The sequence below is a fragment of the Dipodomys merriami genome, unplaced genomic scaffold (genome assembly GCF_024711535.1).
Source record: "Dipodomys merriami isolate MVZ:Mamm:240054 unplaced genomic scaffold, mDipMer1.0.p SCAF_5, whole genome shotgun sequence".
Classification (NCBI taxonomy): Eukaryota; Metazoa; Chordata; class Mammalia; order Rodentia; family Heteromyidae; genus Dipodomys; species Dipodomys merriami.
Window position 1 is genome coordinate 75,795,831 of NW_027206068.1, and position 21,611 is coordinate 75,817,441.

At 55.9% G+C, this 21,611-nt stretch overlaps 1 protein-coding gene across 5 annotated transcripts in view; it reads right to left on the reverse strand.

Moving 5' to 3' along the window:
- Window positions 1–21,611, reverse strand: part of Prkag2 (protein kinase AMP-activated non-catalytic subunit gamma 2) — a 215,025-nt gene that overhangs the window by 143,367 nt on the left and 50,047 nt on the right. For all 5 annotated transcript variants that reach the window (XM_069997121.1, XM_069997114.1, XM_069997115.1 and 2 more), the window contains exons 2-3: window positions 7,312–7,383; window positions 2,911–3,184 (exon numbers count right to left, since the gene is read on the reverse strand). Coding sequence is in view for 4 of the 5 variants with exons in the window: in XM_069997114.1 (XP_069853215.1) it covers window positions 2,911–3,184; window positions 7,312–7,383 (346 nt within the window). In the remaining variant the exon portion in view is untranslated. The remainder of the gene's footprint in view (window positions 1–2,910; window positions 3,185–7,311; window positions 7,384–21,611) is intronic.

Sequence of the window (21,611 nt, forward strand, 5' to 3'; positions counted from 1 at the left end):
TAAATATAAATATATATATAAATATATGTTCATATCTACACACATGGACACACGTGTACACAAAGTATACATTCCTATAAGTAGGTTCAAATGACTATAAGCGTTTCGTTTGTTTTCTCCACTCATAGTTTTTGCATATTCCCTTCTAGCTTTAATTATTATTTTTTTAATCTAGCTTTTATTCTCAATCAGTCTGTAAGTCTGCCAGTGTCTAAAAGAAGATGGTTGGAAAAGAATGAAAATCTACAAATCATAATGTCTCAGACAATAAGAAGGAATCCTTTAAGAAACTGGCGTGATTTCAAGAGGAGATCTTTTGGGACTCTGCTTCTGCTGGTCAGCAGCATTCCTCGGGGGACCCGGAGTCAGGGCAGGCTGGGCTGAGCCCAACGGCCCTCCACCGCCCAGCTCCACCCGGACCATCCGCCTGCAGTGACCCCCAGCACTCCCGTTCCTGTGCCTCCTCCTCTTCCTTCCTCTGTGCGCAGCCTCACAAACTCCCACACCTCCTGTAATCCTAGCTACTCAGGAGGCGGAGGTTGGAAGAATCATGGTTTGAGGCTAGCCTAGGCAAAAAGCTTTTAAGACCCTCAGTTCGGCTTAGCATGGTGGCAGGTACTACAGCAGGACATGTGAATAAGATCATTGTAGTCCAGACTGGCCCGAGGCAAAAAGTGAGACCCATCTCAAAACTCACCAAGCAAAAAGAGCGTGGCCCGCACAGAAGACAGCCTTCCTGAGTTCAAAACACAAGCACCCTCACAGAACAAAGCAAAAAGGAAAGGAAAAGCAAAGCAGAGACATGAGCTGTGCATCCATGAGCCACAGAAGCCAAGGATCTCTGCAGCGTGCCAACCACACCTGATTCCAGGGAAGGGGCCTGGGGAACACCTTTCCCTGGAGCGGACCCTGCTACACCTCCCCCGGGACTTCGGGTTGTTTCAAGTTACCTCCTCACCTCTGCCAAATCTTTCCAGATGCTTCCTCTGATAGCCTGGAGGAGAATCAGCCTGTTCTGCACCCCCAAAGGAGGCGAAGCCACCTTTTAAGAAACTTATGGGTGCCACAACACAGACCACAGCCGGCGGCCATCTGCGTGACCCACGTGAGTGTGGTCAGCCGCGTCCAACATAATCAAGAAGCGTCTGTGCTGGACACTTGTGCAGCCTCTTTTTTTTCCTTGTCATGACTCCCTAAAACCATGTATTGTAAAACAGCACTGTGCATGTGCATGTGTGTGTGTGTGTGTGTGTGTGTGTGTGTGCGCACGTGTGCACGCTCCGGTGTGTGCGTGAGCTCCCACTCATGCTGGCCCAAGGACTTGAACTCGGGACCTGGGCGTTGTTCTTGAGCTTTTTTGCTTAAGGCTAGCCCTCTACCTCTGGAGCTACAACACCACCTCCCTTTTTTTGTTTGTTTTTGGTTGTTTATTGGAGATAAGAATCTCTGACTTTCTTGGTTAGGCTGGCTTCAAACTGAGATACTCAGATCTCAGCCTCCAGAGAGCTAGGATTACAGTGGTGATCGGCTGGTTAACTCTTTCCACAGAATTCCTGCTTCCTTTCCTTTCCCTCCTCTACCCTCCCCTCCCCTCCCTTCCTTCCTTTTTTTTCTGTTGGCAGTGGGGGCCTGAACTCTGGGCCTGGGCACTGTCCCTCAAAGCAAGTGCTCTACCACTTGAGCCACAGTGCTACTTCTGGTTTTCTTGTAGTTTATTGAAGATAAGAGTTTCATGACCTTTCCTGCCCAGGCTGGCTTTGAACCACAATCCTCAGATCTCAGCTTCCTGAGTAGCTAGGATACAGGCGTGAGCCACTGGCGCCCGGCTTCCATAGCATTTCTGTACTGTTGGCTATTCTAAGCAATCAAGAGAGGATTTAAAGCCCAGGAGATGGCTACACAAACCATATGCAAATACTACTTTACAGGAGGGGACCTGACCACCTCTGCTGGCGTCTGCAGGGGCCCAGAACCCTGGGTGGACACTGAGGGGCGACAATTGTGTCTGAGTGTGCCACACTTCCTGGGACGCTGTCTAGAACATTCTGCCAGCTTTGCAGACAGACACCGGCTTTTTCCCAGTCCTGCTGACCTGGGGGGCCGCGGGGTCCCGCAGCAGCACCTCCCCATGGTCCTGTGTGCTCACAGCGAGCCTCACGCAGAGGCACAGAGCTGCCATTGCAGGGAGGTTTTGGGGGTACTGGGAGCAATAACCCCTCTCCCCAAAAACAATGCAATAAAAAGAGCTTTCTTCCCTCCCTGACAGCTTGGGAAGACTGAAATGCATTCTTGTTTAATCCAGCTGGGAGTCCAGAGCAGTTCCCGCATGCAAACACAGCGCAGGGAGAGGAGCCTCCCCCCTCCCACACCCCCGCCCCCCCCCCCCCCCGTCACCTGTCCCAGGGGCGCAGAAGAGAACAAGAAAGGCAAGAGGAGGAAACCAGCCCACTCCAGTCAGCCTTTAACTTCCACTGTAATCCACTAGGCTCAAAGGGCAGCACACATCTCCAGACCACAAATAAGTCCCAGACCTTGCCCCCCCAACCCCCACCCCCGTCCCCAACACACACCCAGCCCCAGACACAACCACGCTCCACTGTCAACACTACAAAGCTCAGAGGGCAAACCCTGGGTGGGGGCCACACCAGGCCGCCTGGGGGCCTGGGTGTGGTCTAGGTGTCTTTAGAAGCACCCAGAAGGTTCCAGTTAACCCCACAGACAGAGGGCACCCTACAGAAGGGCTGGGTGCACGGCCAGTGAGAGGGAAGAACGGGACCTGCAGAGCACAGCGAGCAGACCCCACGGCCGCAGCACCGCCACGCCACGCCATGCCGCCGGTGGCTCTGGTGCCACTTGGCGGGGTCCCCAGCAGCCCAACACCCACCTGAGACCACCGCACCAATGTCTTACTTTTTCTGGAGCGGGAGAAGAACCTGATGCCCCCGGGCGAGGTGGACGGGTTGGAGTTGGGAGAAGATTCTTTGGAGGAGGAGCGGAAGATGCCGCTGAAGCTCATGCGCCGTGGCGAGCGGGGCGGGGACTCCTGGTAGGAGAACGGGAACACGGTTTTGGGAGAGCCGGGGCTGGTCTTGGGCCGCACAGGAGCCGACACGGGGCTGGAGGGCTGGGGTCCCCTGGAGAAGAGCACCCGGGAAGGGCTGCCCGAGCTGAAGGGGCTGTCCACCTGTGGAAACAGACAAGCGTGAGGCCTCGGGCACTCTGGGTGCCAACGTCTGTCCTGCCCTGAACCTGTCCTGCCCTTAATGTATGTTATCATCACCATCATAATCTTTGTGCCAGTCCTGGGGCTTGAACTCAGGGCCTGGGTGCTGTCCGAGCTTCATTTGCTCAAGGCAAGTGCTGTACCACTTAAGCCCCAGCACCACTTCTGGCCTTTTGTTTGTCTATTGGAGATTAAGAGTCTCAGACTTTCTTGCCCATCTGGATTCAAACCCAGATCCTCAGATCTTAGCCTCCCAAGCAGCTAAGATTACAGGTGTGCACTGCCAGTGCATTACTGCTCTACTGAGCAATCTGGTCTCTCTTACACAGGTGGGCACCAACTGGGCTGGAGGATCAGCACTTGCTGGAGGACCTCCTGGCCCTGGCTGTCCAGCAGCTCATCCTGGAGACCCCCTGACCACCCTGGCCCCATCTCCGGAAAGGCCTTCCCAAGGCAAGAGGGGGCGGGAGGCAGGGAGTGGAGAGGGCGTGTTCAAATGCAGCTCCTTTGACTAGTCCCATGTCTCCCTCTGCTGCTCTCCCCAGGCCTTCCCTAGTCCCTCCCGGGCCTCACTGCACTGGGACAAGCTTTAGTCTTCTGCAGGGAGAAAGCTCAAGCGCCTGTGATCCAAAATGCAGTGAGCCTCACGCCCCATGCTGAGGGCTTCTGGAAGATGGTGGGTAATTCACTGCACGCCGCTGGGGCGTGTACATGGCATGCAGCAGACAGCAGTCACATCACCAGCGACTCCAAACTGTAGTCATGGTTTGAAAAGGGATCGGGTCCCGGAGCTTTGGTCTGCGGTTTGAGAAAACCTCACCCCTGCAGCCACATGGGGTCAGAGGGCCAGACGCTGCAGCCTGAGGCCTGGCTCTGACCTCAGCCCCGCCCCTCACTGTGCCCTCTAGGCCTCAGTTTTCCTCATCGGTACAGGGAAGACCACTGTCCATCCCCTAGCTGGCAGGGCTGGCAGGACGTCATCTCAGAGTCTGTATGGCCATCACTGAGCCATGCGGCGGCCTGCTCCGTCCTAGAGAACTCGTTACACTGGAGCTGAGGGGCCTCACGGACCCACTCAGCAAAGTGACTGTCACAGGCTCTGAGGACCAGATGGAGCCTGAAAAGGCTGCTCTTGGGTGGCAGGGCTGTCAAGGGGTGTCCCCAGAACTTCTACCCCACCCACAGTGCTGACCTGACCCGGGACACTGCAGCTCTCCCACCACCAGAGGGCGCTCTTGCCCTCCAGGCTGGCCGGCCGGGCACTGCCCTTGCTGGGAGCCAAGTACTGCCAGGAAGCCAGCCATGAAGGGCTTGGACCGCACCAAACAGAACTTGGTTCTATATTTGGAGTCTTAGTCAGCTACTCAGCCATCAGGCCTGAGGAAGCCCAGTAAGCAGCCCCTGCTTCCACTCACTCCTGAAACTGCAATAGCCATCGGAGTGGACACTGGGCCTCCACAGGGTGGCTGCCTGGGAGAGCCTGCGTGGGTGGGGGGGAGGGGGGAGGCTGACTGTCAGGGGAGAGGCGTGCAGACGGTGGGCGCCCCGGAAGCCGCCCGCGACAGCCCTGGTCCAGGCCATTAGGCCAGCCACAACAACATGATACTTTAATGAATGTGACTGGCAGATTCCTGGGGTGTGGCTGAGAATCCCCAGTGTGCTCCTGGCTCCACACACACTCATGGCCAGCCAGCACTCAGGCCTCTGCTTCCCGGACAGGGCCATTTGTTAGGAGGCCACCGGAGAGGAAGTGAGGCGTGGCCCGGTCCCCTGAGGCTCTGTCTCCTCCTTCCCATCTGAGGGAAGAGCAGGCCTGAGAGTGAGCAAGTCCCGTGGGGGCTGACAAGACAGGACAGCCGACTGGAGCTGTAGGGAAGAAGAAGAGGGCAGGGAGCCGGGGTAGAGGCAGCTCGGCTGGGGTGGAGGGAGCACGCTGCGGCAGGCACAGGCCAGGCCTGCAATCCAGCGGCAAATGCAGCCCCCGGGCAGCATGAGCACCAGGCAGGTGCCTGCGCTGGGTCCTAAGGGTGCCCTAAGCGCCGATCTTCTCAGGAGAGGAGCCGGGAAGTCTACACAGCCGACCACAAGTACGCATGCCAGGACATCTGGCCGAGGGAGGCAGGCGTGGAGCGCTCCGAGGTCCCTGGAGCTGGGTGACAAGCCGTGGCCGTGGAGTCGAATGACCCCGCTGGCCCTGACCTGCCTCTGCTGGCGCTGACCCGCGGCGGCTGCCCACGTGGTCAGGACTCTGGTGACTGAGTCACGTGGTGACTCAGGCCACCAGGAACTGCTGCCTCCTGGGACAGGGTGGAGAGGAGACCTGGGAGTCCAAGTGCGGCGTGGTGACGAGCCCAGTGGTGAAGCCGGGCTCGCCCAGCCCGAGCTGGCCAGTCCGTCACCACTGCGGGAAGGGGCAGCGTCTGGAAGCGGGTGGGGATCTGAGCACTGACCAAAGATGCAGAAGCAAGCTGGAAGGGACAGGAAGCATCCACATGGGGCCAGGCGGGCGCGGGTGCCTTCCGCAGGCTGCCCACCGGCCCGAGCACCCAGCAACAATGGAGCAGCCGCGTGCTCCACGGTTCTCACGTCTACCTCTTCACCTACAAATGCGGCGTCTGGGCTGCGTAGCCCAGGACCACGGGGAGGCAGCGGACGTGGGAGCCAGGGGGCGTGAAGGGGGCATTCCCACTAGCCGGCGGGCCAACCATGTGGGCTGGGCCTCAGTGAACTTAAAGCAGAGCGAGGAGCAGCATCTCGCCTTCCACAGTGAACTCTCGTGCAGCTTTGTGCCCAGCCACGCTTATGTGAGTGGAGCCCACGTGTGGGCTGGGTCACTGGGAGCAGTACGCCCACCTTTGGTCCTCAGCTCCACCCAAACCTGAGCTTCTCCCTGCCCCGGAGTCCCCCATACAGCTGGCCCCTCCCCCTCTCCACCCAGACCCACCCGAGCTCCCACCTACCTCCCTTCCACCCCCAGACCCCGCTGCTACCTGGATCGTGGAGGCTGCCATGTGCTCTCTCACTGGGGCAAATAGGGCTCCTCTAATAAACCTTATAATAATCTTTCTCCTGCCTGCCTGCCTCTGCGTGGTCCCCTGGGATGGATGCGAAGGCTCCCTTCACTCACAAGCCCAGCAAGGCCCGGAGAGGCAGACCTAGCCACGGCCTCTCCACCACGGCCCTCATCTGCCTCAGCCAGCCCCAGACCCTGGCTCTGCTTGTACAAGGTGCGATGCTCCCCCGTGTCTGTCTGGGGCTGTCGGTCTCTGTCTCCGGAGCTAAGTTCTCCTCTACCAAGCCCACTGGGTGGGCCAGGCCTAGTGTGGGGATACACAGCCCCCATCACCAGTGCCTCTGATATCCCCAAGAAACAGAGGAAGCAGGGTGCCATCCCAGCCTCCCCTCCAGGTGCGATTCGGCATCTCCTGGGTCTTCACGGGAGTAGCCCCAGCATTTGCTTCCTGCCGCTCCAGCCATTCCCCGTTCCCCGGGGCCGGGCCTCCTGTGGCAGGGCCACCCAGCTGGTTCTGAGGCCACTGTGCCGAGGGCCCTGAGGGCCTAACACAACTTGTTGATCCCATTGCACAACATTCATACGGTCGCTGTCTGCAGCACTGGAATCCCCGTCTGAATCCCAGGCTGGCTGGGACCCGGCGGCCACCCCGCAGGCAGCCAGACCACGCCTGCCCTCACCTGCACAGGGGTGCTGGGGTGGAGGGTGCGCTGAGGGGGGCTGGGGAGCTGGAAAGGAGGGGGCAGCGAGAGGGGCCAGCCAGGCCTAGCCATGGTGGGCGGGCCAAACTCTAGTTTGTGTCTGTGGTGGAGATCTGCAGAAAGCCACGCCCAGTCTCCAATCTTCTAGAGCTTTCTACAGCTTCTTTGCTACTTAGCATCCAGCTTGGCCAGGCTTCCTCTTTTCACTCTGCCCACTCTGGGAGGCAGGGGCCACGGTCCGCCCAGAGCTAGGAAGTGGTGGGAAGCCCCGAAGGGGCATGGCCTAGGCCGGCGCAGCCACGCGGGCCTGGCGCAGGTAGGGGAGGAGGCGCTGGGCGGAAGCGAGCAGGAAGCTTCGGGAAAGCAGGCCTTACCTTGCGAGAGGAATGCTTTTCCGTGCTCTCCAGCTCTCCATCCAGGAGCGGCATGGCAAAGGAACTCAGGTCCTGGAAGGAGAAGGGAGAACACGGTCAATGGCTGCATGCCCCCCGACATGCACCTGGTCAGGAGAGATGTGAGTGGGGCTTGGAGAAGAGGACACATGGCAGCCAGCCAGCCACCCCTCCCCACCGAAGCTGGCCTCTCCCCCCGTTCCCTTCCAGAATGTGCAGCCAAGTGTCCAGGAGTGGCCCGCACCCCCACCCCCCAGGGAGGGAAGACGGGAGGGAGGGCGAGGCCAGAGAGGCGGGTGGCATGGTGTCCGGGGCGCGGGCAGTGGCTGGTGACCAAACCTTCCATGCGGCCTCCCTGATATGGTCCAACATGTGTGTGCGCCTGTGTGTGTGCACGAGCACACGCACACACTTGCAGGGAGACAGCTGGGCTTTTGGGGCATCTTGGAGCAATCTTATAAAGCTCAGGATTATCGTGGCCACAGGAGGACAGGGGTTGGCGCAGATGTGGGTGCGCGGTGGCCACGGGAGGACAGGGGTCAGCGCAGATGTGGGTGCGCGGTCATGTGGTGGCTGTCCCCCAGAGGCCCTGCTCCTCCTCGAGCCCGCAGCAGCTCCCGCCAGCCTCAAGCAGACGCTGCCCTGTGCCCTCCATGTTCTTTGTTTCCTTTTATGCCAGTCCTGGGGCTTGAACTCGGGGCCTGGGCGCTCTCCCTGAGGGGTTTTGTTTGTTTTGCTCAAGGCTGGCTCTCTACCACTTGAGCTACAGCTCTACTTCTGGCTTTTTGGTGGTTAATTGGAGATAAGAGCCTTATGGACTTTCCTGCCTGGGCTGATTTTGAACTGTGATCTTCCGATCTCAGCTGGCTTGGGTTGCAGGAGTGAGCCAACAGCTCCCAGTGTAAAGTGTTCTTATAATTGTGGTAAAATACACATAACAAAATGCATCATCAAAACTTGAAAAACTCATTCCTTCTTCCCTCTCCTCCCCTTCCTTCCCTCTCCTCTTCCCCTCTCCCTGTTCTCTCCTTCCTTCCTTCCTTCCTTCCTTCCTTCCTTCCTTCCTTCCTTCCTTCCTTCCTTCCTCCCTCCCTCCCTCCCTCCCTTCCTCTCTCCTTCAGTTCTGGGCCAGGGCCAGGCTAGGCAATGCTCCCTTCATAAGGTTCGCCAGGTTATTTGCACTGCCTTCCTTCCTTGCTTCTGTCCGCTCCTGTCCCCTCTTCCCCCGTGGGGTGGTGGGGGGAGGTGGCTGCTTTTGGGAACGCGGCTGCGTGGCTGGGGGTGTGGAGACCAGCCTCGGTGGGGAAGGGGTGGGCTGGCCTGGCTCATTTGCGCGAATCACCACATCCATCTCACCATAGCCGTGCTCAGGCTGAAACTCCAGACTCATTAAACACCGGATCGGCACCCCCAAACCCCAGGCCCAGGCCACCACCGGCCCACCTCCTATGAATCTGACAACACCAGGCAGTATCTGCCCTTTATGCCATGGCATAGAACACCTCAGGGTTTGCCCAGCCTGGGTCCTGTTACAGCCCACGTGGGAATGACCTTCCATGGAAGGCTGAGTGCACGTCTGGTGTGTGGACAGCCACATTTGTTTATTCATTCATTAGTGGGTGGACAGGTCCTCCTGCCTGTGGCTACTGTAAGTAGTGTTAGGTGACAGGAGCCCTAGCTCACGGGGCTGCGTATATGCGTGTGTGTGTGTGTGTGTGTGTGTGTACGTGTGTGCGTGTGTGTGCTAGGGTTGGGGCTTGAACTCAGGCCTTACACTCATGCTTAGCTTGTTTATTCAAGGCTGGTGCTCTACTGTTTGAGCCACAGCTCCACTTTTGGATTTTTTGCTGGTTAGTGGGAGACAAGAGCCTCTGGGCTGGCTTTTAACTGAGATCCTCAGCTCTGCCTCTCGAGTAGCTAGGATTACAGGCGCCCAGTGGTGGGTTGTGACTTCCTAGATGTAGTTAAATACCATCATTATTCCAGTCACCAATCCAGCAGGACTGAGGTCTTTAGAAGGAGAGATTAAGCCCCACACCAATGCGGGGGGGGGGGGGGCCACAGGAGGGGGGGGTTCAAGCACATCCAAGGGAAGGCAGCTACAAGCCAAGCAAGAGGCCTTGAGGCAAATGGACCCTCGAAGCTACGCCCTAAGATCCTGTCTCCAGATCTAAGAGACAACCCATCCACCAAACCTTGCTAGCAAATCCCTCTTGCTGAGCTGTTTTCAGTTCTTCGGGGAAGATGCCCAGAAGCTGGGTTAGGGCACCTTTTGAAATTCCACTTTCCATTTTCTTTGAGAAACCGCAGTGCTGCTTTTGAGAAGGCCGGTGCCCGGAGCGTCCCCTGGCAGGGCCCAGCTCCGCTTCCCCGGCCCTTGCAGGCACTTCCTCTCTGTGCGCTTCCGTGGCCGCCGTGCCGTCCCCGGGGTGCGAGACAGGTCTCACCGTGCTCCATTCCCCATTTCCTCATGCGTACAGATGTTAGCCGTGTCTCCCGTGCTGAGCGGCCCACGGTGATCCTCTCTGGAAAAATGTCTGATCTAGTCTTTGGCCCATTCTTAATTGGCTGTTGTTGAGTTGGAGCTCTATGTGCAATCACAAGTATTTCCTTATTCTATGCTGGCCTCTTCACACCTCTGTGTCTTTTTGCTGCAAAGGAGCCTTTATTTGATGTGGTCAGTTCATCTGTTTCTCCGTTTGTTGCTCTGTGCTTGTGATGCTGTATCTAAAACTGTTAAATCCAGTGTCAGAGGCTTTTCGCTTGTGTTTTTAGTGTTAAAACACACTTAGGCCTTTGACTCTGTTTGGGCTCATTTCTGTGTGAGGTACAGGCGAGGGTGTGACTCCAGTCTTTTGCATTTGGACATCCTGTTCTTCCAGCGCCGTGTTTTGGAAGGACTGTCCTTTCTCCCAATTAAGTGGTGTAGGCACTCTGGTCAAAAAGCCACTTTTTGGGTGTGGTGGCACATGCCCATAATCCCAGCTAAACAGATGGATTGTGTTTGAGGCCACACCTGGGCAAAACCACAAAACCTTCTCCCCAAATGATTGGTGCAAAAGAGGCTGGGGGCGCGGCTCGAATGGTAGAACACAAGCCTAGCAAGGACATGGCCCTGGGTTCACATGCCACGATCACCCCACCCCACCCACAGAAGAAGTCATGTGGCTGTAAATGTGAGGAAGGCCTGTGACCATGAGACACCTCTCTCTCTCTCTTTCTCTCTCTCTCTCTCTCTAGGCCTGGGTGCTGTCCCTCAGCTCTTCAAGGCTAGTGCTCTACCACTTGAGCCACAATACCACTTCCTGCTTCCCGGTGGTTTATTGGAGATAAGAGTTTCATGGACTTTCCTGTCCGGGCTGGCTTTGAACTGTGATCCTCAGATCTCAGCCTCCGAGTAGCTAGGAGGACAGGCGTGAGCCACTTCTTTTAATGCCTGTCCCTCACTAGTCTTGAGTACTGCCATTTGTAGTAAGGTTGAAATCAGCAAGCATGTAACTTCCAATTTTTTCCTTTATCTTTGGTTGACTTGAAGCAAGGTCTCGTTATGTAACTCAGACTGGCAGGAAGATTATGAGAACTGAACTCGTAATCTTCCTCCTCAGTTTCCCTGGTGCTGGGATTACAGGTTTGTGCCACCAAATCTGGATGTTCTCTTTCTTTTTCAAGATTATTTTGGTTATTTGGGGTTGAGATTTCATGTGAATTTTAGGGTGGATTTTCTTCCATATTTATGCAACATTTTGTGATTTTTGGTGTGGCTTGGGCTGGAATTGCAGGCTGCTTTGAGCAGGACTGGCCTACAGTGTTATCCCATCCATGAACATGGGACCCCTGGGTTGTATCTACTGTCACTTCCTTCATCAGGGTTTGGTAGATTTCTGTGCAGCTAACGAGTCCTCACTCTGTCTGCCCTCCCCCCCTCCCCCCAGTGTCCAGGCCTGTACCTCCTCCCACTTACTTCTCCCTTGGGTGGGCCAATTGTTCTCCAAACACTTCAGCCTTCCCTGTTTTAATTCATCCTCAAAGTCTGTGGTTAACACAATCCCTGAAAATGTGCGTCAGCCCCTGCCTGGCGCCCAGGGCCTCTGCCACCCGCAGACCGGGCAGCCGGGCGCTCTGCGCCTCCCTGGTCTCCGTGGTTCTCAGACCTGGCTGCGCACCAAGGCCAGCGGCGGCTCTGCCACAGGACTGGGGTACGTGGGGTGTCCTGGCTCAGTGCACAGGCCTCCTCGCCTGTGTCTGCGTCTGGCAGAGCACCCCACTGCCGGCGGATGGCCCGGGGAGCCACGCCACGCAGTGCTCCTTCTGGGCTGCACGGCCCTACGCTCTCCTCCACTTCTGCCCTGTTATTTCCGGTGCGCTCAGCACGGCTTTTCCTCTGTGGTTTTGCGTACACGCAGTGTGTCCGTGGACGTTCTGTCTGGAGCGCCATGGCCATCCCTCTACAGTTCATCCGGGGCCTCTCTCCAGTGCGTGTCACTCCACTCCACTCCGCCCCACTCCACTCCAGCAGCTCAGGGAAAAGGCCCGTCTGCACCCCAGCTCCTCACAGGGGCCTGAGCCACGGCAGTGCACGGATGTCCTGCCCCACACTCCATGCCCAGCGGCATGGCTCTTGGTCTTCTCGTTCACCATCACCCCACATGCTGAGTCAGTGAACTCTTCTATGTCCAGTTCAGGCGATCTCTGGCTTGGCCCCACCCACAGGGAGAACAAAGTCCTCCCATTGGTGCTGCCAGTACTTCAGACGTGCCTCTATTTCAGGACGTGTGGCCCCATGCTACCATCATCTATTTATTTCTCAAAGACTGACTCTGTCAGGGCCAGAGGAAAACAATCCACCTGGTTATTCTAGGCCTTATGCTGTGCCCAGCTACTGCTGATTCCAAATGTGTGTGGTGTTTGAATAGGTTCTTTGATCAAGCGGCCCCCTTAGCCAGCAGCTAGCATGTGGGGGCTGCAGGATGTGCTCGTGGCCCGGCCAACAAACACTGGGGAGCACAAGGGAAGCGGATGGGTCTCTTTCACTGATTTGAATCACTACATCCTCTCTGGCTTCCGCCGAGCGCCACCCCCCAGCCTGTGTTCCACCACAGCAGTCTCACGTACGGCAGGCTCTGCACACACATCGTTCCTCACACAGCACAGCCTGGCGAGCCTGGTGCTCCGGCAACCTGGGCACGTCTCCAGGGCCCCCTGCAGCCCTGCTCCTCGGTGGAGCCCTGCATGGAAGGTCCTGGGTACGAGTGGCTAGCTTTTTCTGGAAGGTTCCCTGCCCTGATCTGGGTTCCCATCTCCCAGGGCATATGGCAATGCCCAGGGAGCAAAAGTCCCTTCTTGCAACACTGACAAGGTGTCGATTTGCTCCTAGAAGAACCGAGTCCTGAACCCCGCACACAGCGGATGGCCCAGAAGGCCCAGGTGCCTACAGCTTGCCCTGGACATGCAGATCCGGAGTTCTACTCCCACCAGAGCTTCTTGCTTTCCTAGCTGCCCCTGTCTACTCCTGGCCCAAACCCCTCCTCTTCTCTATGGCTACACGTGAGAGGTTTCCCGGGACACGTATGTGCACATGTATGTGTGCACATGTGTGTGCACGTGTGTGGACACATGTAAGTGGAGGCCCCAAGCTTGGATGCTGAGCTGTCTGCTCAGAGACACCTTCTCATCAGCTAGCTGCATGCATGTCATGACACCTGGGACAAGCTCTGGAGATGGTTATCAAGGTGAATGGACAAAGTGGCTTCTCGGGATTCGGAGGTGATAAAATCACGCATGAAGAAAACATTAGACAACAAGGGAACAGAGCTGGTTTTGAGCAACTCCTGGGGTTTGAACCAAATCTGCTCCTGGAATCCCACATCGTAACCTGCCTTAAAATGCAGGCGAAAGCCAAAGGTCTACCCTAAAAAGTGAGGTGTTCTAAACAGCTATCATCAGCTGGGCGCTGGTGGCTCACACCTGTAATCATAGCTACTCGGGGGGCTGAGATCTGAGGATCGCAGATCTAAGCCAGTCAAGGCAAGTCTGTGAGGCTCTTATTTCCAGTTAATCAACAAAAAGCCAGAAGTGGAGCTGTGGCTCAAGTGGTAGAGAGCCAGCTTTGAGTGGAAGAAGCCAAGAGCAAGAGGGCATGTACACACACGTACACACACACACACGCACGTGCACGTGTGTGCACATGCGTGCATCGGATACACATGCTACAGCCATCTTTAACCTGGCAATATATTGCTTACATCTCCCAGTTGTTCCTTCTTTGGGTCCTTGTGGTAACCTGTGTGGGCAAGTGGTACCATGCCAGTCTCCAGCTGAGGATACTGAGGGAAAGAGAGGCTTCCAGATGGGGATACTGAGGGTCAGAGAGGTTTCTAGATGAGGGTACTGAGGGTCAGAGAGGTTTAAGCCATTTGCCCAATGCCAGGCTGCCAGAGTATCAGACAGCCCAAGCAGGCCCAATAACTCACATCTGTCCACTTCCAGCTCCTAGCTCTGTATTGAATTGCTCTGTCACGTCGGTGCAGCTCAGTTCCAGGAGAAAAACAACATGAAGTCAGAGGCTGAGAAGATATGGAACTCTTCCAGGCAAAACCAGTGTCCTGGGCACTGCGCCGGCTCAGGTGGCTGGATGAGGATTTGTGCAGCTCAGTGACTCACCCTAGGTAGGTAGCTTAGGACACCAGCTTTCTCTTTAAGCTGTTCTCAGTAACTGCAAGTAACTGACTCATACGTCCAAGAACGAAAAGGCGTCAACATTCCACCACCTACAATCCCTGAGACTCCAGGTCCAGAGTCAAAAACAGTGCCCCTAAACTACCCCTCACCCCAACACTTCCCCACCAGTCAATAAACTCAGGAATGGTGACAGCTCCCTGGGCTGTGAGCCCTGCCTTCGAGGTCCCCAGGCTCATGTCCCAGCTGGATGGCAGGGGTGCCAAGCGCGATTGCGCACTGCACGCACACCGCTCTGCGTTTCTGATGTTCTGTCTTAACAGAGTGCCCTGTTATTACAGCTGGGACACCCCAGAAAGAGGACTGAAAAAGTGCTAACACAGGACAAACAGAAAGGCGCCTGGTGTGAGGGCCACACGTGGGGGGCTGGTCCCAGCCCGCTGAGTGGCCGGAGGGTGCCTGGCGCTGGCCTGGGCTGGGAGCCGGGGATCTGGCTCCCTCCTAGGCACCACCACCAGCCCTGCGCCCCCCAGGCACATGCGGACATGGACGCAGCCACTTTCAAAGATGGAGGCCAAGGCCAAGGTCAGCCTGGCTGTGCTGCGGGCTCTGGGACCTCGGGCATGTCTGAACCCCGTGGTTTTCCAGCTGCCAAATGACAAGGTTTAACCAGATCATTTCTCAAGGCGGTGTCTGTTTTTGTCTGTTGAGCTGAGCCGCAGGAAGGGTCAAGCGCGTTTTACAGGCAGGCTACGAGAAGATCCAGAAAACAAGCAACCCCCTCCCAGATCAGGAGCAGCCTCATCCACTTCTAGCTTTTTGCTGGCTCACTGGAGATAAGCGTCTGACAGGCTTTCCAGTCTGGGATGGTTGTGAATAGAGATCCTCGAATCTCAGCCTCCTGAGATTACAGGTGTGAGCCCCTGGAGCCTGGCTCCTAGACACTGTCACTGTTTCTTAATTCAGTCCTTCCCTCATCAGCACTGGGATTAAACTCAAAGCCTTGCCCCTGCTAGGCAGCCACACCTCCAGTGCCCTTCTGCTCTGGCGATACCCCGGCCTGCGCCGGGGCTTCCTACCATGCTTTGGTGTGTCACAGAGGTGTGCATACTGTGCCCAGCCATTGTGTTTGCCCTGTAGTGGGGGTAACAGGCTCTTACCACCGCCACAGCCACTGGTTAGAAAAGAGTCTCAAGAAATACTTTTTGTTGGGAGCTGGTGGCATACACCTGTGATTGTAGCCCCTCGGGGGCTGAGAACTGAGGATCACAGTTTGAAACCAGCCCAGGCAGAAAAGTCTGTGAGCCTTGTCTCTAATGAACTAGCAAAAAGCAGGAAGTGCAGCTGCGTGGCTCAAGTGACAGAACACACACACACACACACACACACACACACACACACACACACACACACACACACACACACACACACACACACACACACACACACACACACACACACACACACACACACAGCATGTCTTGATGCCAGGGCTGGCTTTTCAGTGTAATCCCCTGATCTCTGCCTCCTAAGTAACTGGGATTACAGGCGTGAGCTAATGGCTTAATGGACAGCCAAGGTTCTTCATCCTCAGGATTTGGGCTGTCAGTACAAACGCCACGAGGGTCCTAGTGGACACCCGGCGTGGCCCCTCAGTCTCCCGTGGACCTCTGCCTCGGCCGCCTGTCCCCCGTCCCCCAAAGGCACTGCCTGATGGGCGGTGGGCTGCCTGGCCTCACCCCGTCTCAATCTAAGCTGTTATTACGGCCCGCCTCCAAGGCCTCAGCAAACCCCTGGGGGGGGGGGATTTCCACATGTGCCAACCTTGTGCAATCTCTGAAGACCGCCAAATGGGCAGTTCTTTCTTGGTACTGGTGGGTGGCGGGAGGTGCAGAGCCACGGTCAATTGGAGCCTTTGAGAAATTTGTGTTATGCAACCACTCACAGAAAAATAAGGAACAAACGCCGCCTCACCAGGGCTGAGAAACCGGAGGGACTGTGGACAGATTAGGGAGAGCCCAACTTCATTCCCAGACAAGTTCCCGGATGATCGACCCTCCTAACGCACATTATGGTTTCTGGCTGCAGGCTGAGACACTTTCTGATGTAAAAAGGAAGGGGAACACTAGGCACTGGAGCGCACACCTGTGAGCCCAGTTACTCACCAGGAGGCTGAGATCGGAGCATAATGGTTTGAAGACAGCCCCAGCAGGACAGTGTGTGAGATCCGTAACTCTAACACACTATCAAAAAGTCAGAAGTGGAGGTGTGGCTCAAGTAGTAGAGCACCAGTCTCGAGGGGGAAAACTAATAGTCAAGTGTCCAGTCCCTGAGTTCAAGCACCAGTGCTGGAAAAGAAGGAGGAGAGGGAGGGGGAAGGGGAAGAGGAGGAGGAAGGGAAGGAAGAAGAAGAAGAAGAAGAACAACAACAACAACAACAACAACAAAACAACAAGAACAGACTCTACTACTTTTCACTCCTGTGGTTCGCCCTACCCCATTCACAGCTAGCTTTAGGGAGAGCCCTGCTGCGCGCCCCCTCTCCACACCACCATGGCTTTTCTGCCTCACCAGGAACAGCACCCCTCCCCCTATCCTGAAGCAGCTACCCCATCCCTAAGCCAGCGTGGCTGGGAGACCTCAGGGCCCCTCAGTGCTTAGATGCAGGGAGCAGTCTTAGTACCCGAGGGCCTAGTTTTTGTTGCTTTTTTGTCAGTCGTAGGGCCTGAACTCTGGGCCTGGGCGCTGTCCCTCAGCTCTTCAGCTAAGGCTAGCACTCTACCAACTGAGCCACAGCGCCACTTCCGGCTTTTTCTGCTTATGTGGTGCTGAGGAGTCGAACCCAGGGCCTCACGCATGCGAGGCAAGCACTCTACCACTGAGCCACCTTCCCAGCCCCATGAGGGCCTGTTTCTCCATCTGTGTATGGTCTCACCGGGTGGTGGCTGTGAAAGATGCATGGGAGGGAGTAGGACCCTGCAGAGGGGAGTCCCCCCCACTCCCTGTCCCCCAGGCCCTCTCAGCCCCCCAGGAAGACAATGGACTGGTCCCAAGCAGGGCTGAGTGGCGTCTCCGCTGTCTGCTGAGGACCGGTGACTTCTGTCCACCCAGCTGCTTCCAGTCTTCTTCCAGTCAGAATGGGGTATCGGGGCTCGTGCAAGCTTCTAAAGCAAGGATGGGGGAATAATAATGGGGTATCAGGGCTCACGCAGGCGTCTAAAGTAGGGTGGGGGGATATATGGTGGGAAGGATAGCCTTGGGTTCCTGGGGCTCCTTCCAGCTCTCACGTTCTATGGGTCAAAAAAGCTCTGGGTCTCTATGGAGGGAAAAATATGCACAAGGACACGGCAGACACCAGCCAAGCCTGCCCTGGGCTGGGTGCTGGGCTCCAGCAGTTCATGGGAAGGCCTGGAGATGGCGCACAGCCAGGCGTGAAGGGAAGAAGGACCTGACTCTATCAGGCAGAAATGGAGGCCCAGGGTCAGATCTGACGCTCTCCACGCAGGTCTCCCCACCCCTACCCCCCCACCCCCGGCAGAATAAACTCAAGTGGTTGTAGCTCCTTCCAGAAGACAAACGAGTAAAATCAGGCACCCTGAGAACATTGTACTAAGACCACGGAGTTGCTGGTGGCTTAAAGAGACACAATCCTGTACTCAGACAGACCCTGTGCCAGAGAAGACAGCTCTAATCCAGGACCTAGGGACATGTCATCTCCGCGCCGCCCCCTCTCCCCCAACTTGTGGCCTGGCCTTGGAGCTGACATCTACAATGACTTCCACCTCAGGACTCTGAGAACAGGGCGTGTCCATGTTTATAAAATGGCTCATGGGGTGGGGGGGTGGTCATGCACCTTTTTAGCGCCCAAGGCTTCCGTACATCCCTTATTTATCCACCTGCTGGAGCCAGGCTCAGAACAGCGGTAACGCGAGGAGAAAAGGGAGACCACCAGGCTGCGAAGGCCTCACACTGAACGCACTGGGAGAGAAGGGCATTGGTTTCCTTTCACCCTGCGAGACTGGATAAGCCAAAACTATTAGGCCACCAGTTTTCAAGCTGAGGGCCCCAAATCACCAGTGGCCATGCAATTGATTTGTAACAAACAAACAAATAAAGGCAATGAGCCAGGTGGTTCACACCTGTAATCTTGGCTACTCAGAAGCCTGAGATCTTAGGACTGAGGTTCAAAGCCAGCCCAGGTAGGAAAGTCTGAGACTTTTTTTCTTTTGCCAGTCATGGGGCCTGAACTCGGCATGGGCGCTGTCCCTCAGCTCTTCAGCTCAAGGGTAGTGCTCTACCACTTGAGCCAGAGCACCACTTCTGGCCTTTTCTGCTTATGTGGTGCTAAGGAATGGAACCCAGGGCCTCATGCATGCAAGGCAAGCGCTCTACCACTGAGCCACCTTCCCAGCCCAAGTCTGAGACTCTTATCTCCAATAAACTTCCCAAAAGCCAGAAGCAGAGCTGTGAATCAGGTGGTAGAGTGCCAGCCTTGATCAAAAAAGCTAAAGGATAGTGCCAAGGCCCCGAGTTCAAGCTCCAGTATTGGTAAAAAAAAAAAAAAAAAAAAAAAAGAAAAGAAAAAGTACTGACACTGGACAGCGGAGGTGGAGGTGCCTGCCACCGGCCCACGGGCCTGTCCAACAGCTCCTCCCCGCGGAGAGCAGGGAGCCTGTGACCTTGGCCTTGCAGCGCTCTGCTGCAGCAGCTCAGAGCCCATGGCCTTGGGCTCGTGTGAAGACAGGAGCCAGAGGTCAGTTCATCCCATGCTCACGGCTCTGGGTCCTTCTAGAAGGCAGGGGTGCAGACTGAATCTCCAGGCTGATGGGATCTCATCAGAGCATGGCGATGAGCTGCTGGGGGGAAATGAGTCCCACGCCGGCCCCACCCTCCCCTCCCCCAGAGGCCACGCACCAGCGGGAATGCTGAGGCCAGTGTGCAAGAGAGAGAGAGAGAGAGAGAGAGAGAGAGAGAGAGAGAGAGAGAGAGAGAGAGAGAGAGAGAGAGAGAGAGAGAGAGAGTGTGTGTGTGTGTGTGTGTGTGTGTCACAGGGACACTGCACAGCAGGTTAATGGTGGAGCTCAGCGACTTGCTTCCTGCTGGGTGGGCTCCAGGCTGGAAACCACGCTGCTGCTAATGAATCCAAACGAGGACATTTACTGGGGTTTTATTTTGAGTTTTTGAGTTTTTGCTGCCAACAACTGCATCCATCTGGATGGGGCCTGTTACATAAGGCAGAGAGAGGAGCGGTGGGGGTAGGGGGTGGGGGTGGCGGTCCTGTGGGGGGCTGGGGGAGGGAGAGGGACAAAAAGCAGGGGGTTTGTTGGGGTTTTTTTTCAAGGCAGAAAAGAAGCCTGCTTCTCACCCCCTAGGCGAGGGGGCGGGGGTCACCCTGGGCGTGGCGGTCAGAGGATCCGATCTTCCCAGATGCCCTCCCGGCGCGTTCAAATCCCCGGGCGGCAGCCGCATGACTGTGTCCAGGGCAAGGAAGAACCTTCCTGAATGTCCTCGGCATTTCCCATCTACGCCATTCCCCCTGACAAGCACGGGGCACACTGTTCACGGCGACATGGGAGACACCCTGGAGCTCGGAGGCGGGGGGAGGGGAGGGGCCCCCAGAACAGCTCTGCTTCCATTCTGGGTAATCAACACTCGCCATGGTTTGAACACACCTGCCAAATGTTCACCTGCTGGGAACTGAACCCCCAAATTCCTGGGACAAAGGTTTTCAGAGGCAGGGCCTTCAGGAGGCGGTTAGGATCAGAGCAAGCGATCACAGGGCGAGTCCCATCCTGGCAATGCTGGCTTTATGAAAGAGGAAGGGGCCATGCAGCCCCGTGCCGCCCGGGGAGGCCAGCAATGGGGTCTCAAACCTTCACAGCTTCCAGACCTCCAGCTCAGTAAACCTCTGTGCTTCCTAAGCCACCCGGTCTCAGGTCCTTTGTGACAGCCACAGAAAACAGAAGAAGACTCCAGTGGGTCCTGGAAGCCTCCTGACCACACACGACGCCTCTGCTTGCGCCCTTGATAACTTCAAGACCCACGGGACATCCTCCCCCATTTGTGCCAGGGACTCCGGGTCCTAGGCCTTGCGCCCAAAATGGGTGGACTCTGTTCTCCCAGAGCCTCAGGACCTACACACTTCTCCAAGGGCTGTTTTAGAATGCTTCTGGGACCACCTGGCTCCCCGCACTGCTCTATTCTCATAGTTTAAAGGACAGATTTTTTTTTTCTTATTTTTTAGTGCCAGTCCCTGGGACTTGAACTTAGGGCTTATGCGCTGTCTCTGAGCTTTCTTGCTCAAGACTAATGCTTTACCACTTGAGCCCCTTCTGGCTTTTTGGTAGTTCATTGGAGATAAGAGTGTCATGGGCTTTCCAGCCTGGGCTGGCTGTGAACCACGATCTTCAGATCTCAGGCTCCTGAGCAACTAGGATGACAGGTGTTTAGCACAGAGGGCAGAATTAACAGGCCATAATAGGTCACTGCTCCCTTGCTCACCGGCGTGCTCGGCTGGCAGAAGTGAAACAAGGGCTTTGCTGGCTAAACTCTTAGCTGTGTCTGCTGCCAGCAGAAGCTGCCACGGGCTTTCCTGCCAGCTCGCATACTCGGGACACAGCCTGGCTCACCTTCTTTCTCCTGAGTTAATCATCTCCAGCCAAGGGATCCACCCACAGCCCAGGAACAGCCTCTGGTCTCCCCTGCCCAGCTGCTGCCCTGCCGTGATCCTCACTACACCCCAAGTTCACAGTCATTGTGTAAAATCTATTTCAAAGCTAAGGGTTCAGAACCCCGAATTCCTTTGAGGGAATGATTTGAAATGAAAAACATTCTGGTGGCATGTATCATTTTGAAGTTCAAAGATAGTAAGTGCTCTGTCTGTCTGTCTCTCTCTCTCTCTCTCTCTCTTTCTCTGTACTTGGGCATGGACTCTGGTTCTCACGTTCTCACTCCACTTTTTCTGCTCAAGGCTGGTAGCCAGCTCTACCTTCTGAGCTATGCCTTCACTTCCGGCTTTTTGCTGATTTAGATATAATAGTCTCTGATTCGTTTGCTTGGACTGCGTCAAGCTGTGATTCTCAGATCTCCACATCCTGAGTAGCTAGGATTGGGCTGGAAAGGTGGCTCAGTGGTAGAGCACTTGCCTTGCATGCTCGAGGCCCTGGGTTCAATTCCTTAGCACCACATAATAAAAAAGCCGGAAGTGGTGCTGTGGCTCAAGTGGTAGAATGCTAGCCTTGAGCTGAAGAGCTGAGGGACAGCGCCCAGGCCCAGAGTTCAGGCCCCCACGACCGGACCCATAAAAAAACAAAAACCTGAGTAGCTAGGATTATAGTTGTCAGCCACCAGCACCAAACTAGAAGTTTCTTCTGGTCAGGGGGCCCTTTGTGGCCAGGGATGTTGCTCCACAGTAGACACCTTCCCCAGCATGGATAGATTGTGCAGGCAGATGCTTATAAAAATTAAAATACAATAAATGAGCCTTCTTTGTTTCCGAACTTGAGAGACCCAGGCTGCATAATGCTCTTTTACCTGGATGAAATGGAACCTTTTTTTGTGTGTGTGAAAATACTGTACAGAGGGGTTACAATTACATGGGCAAGATA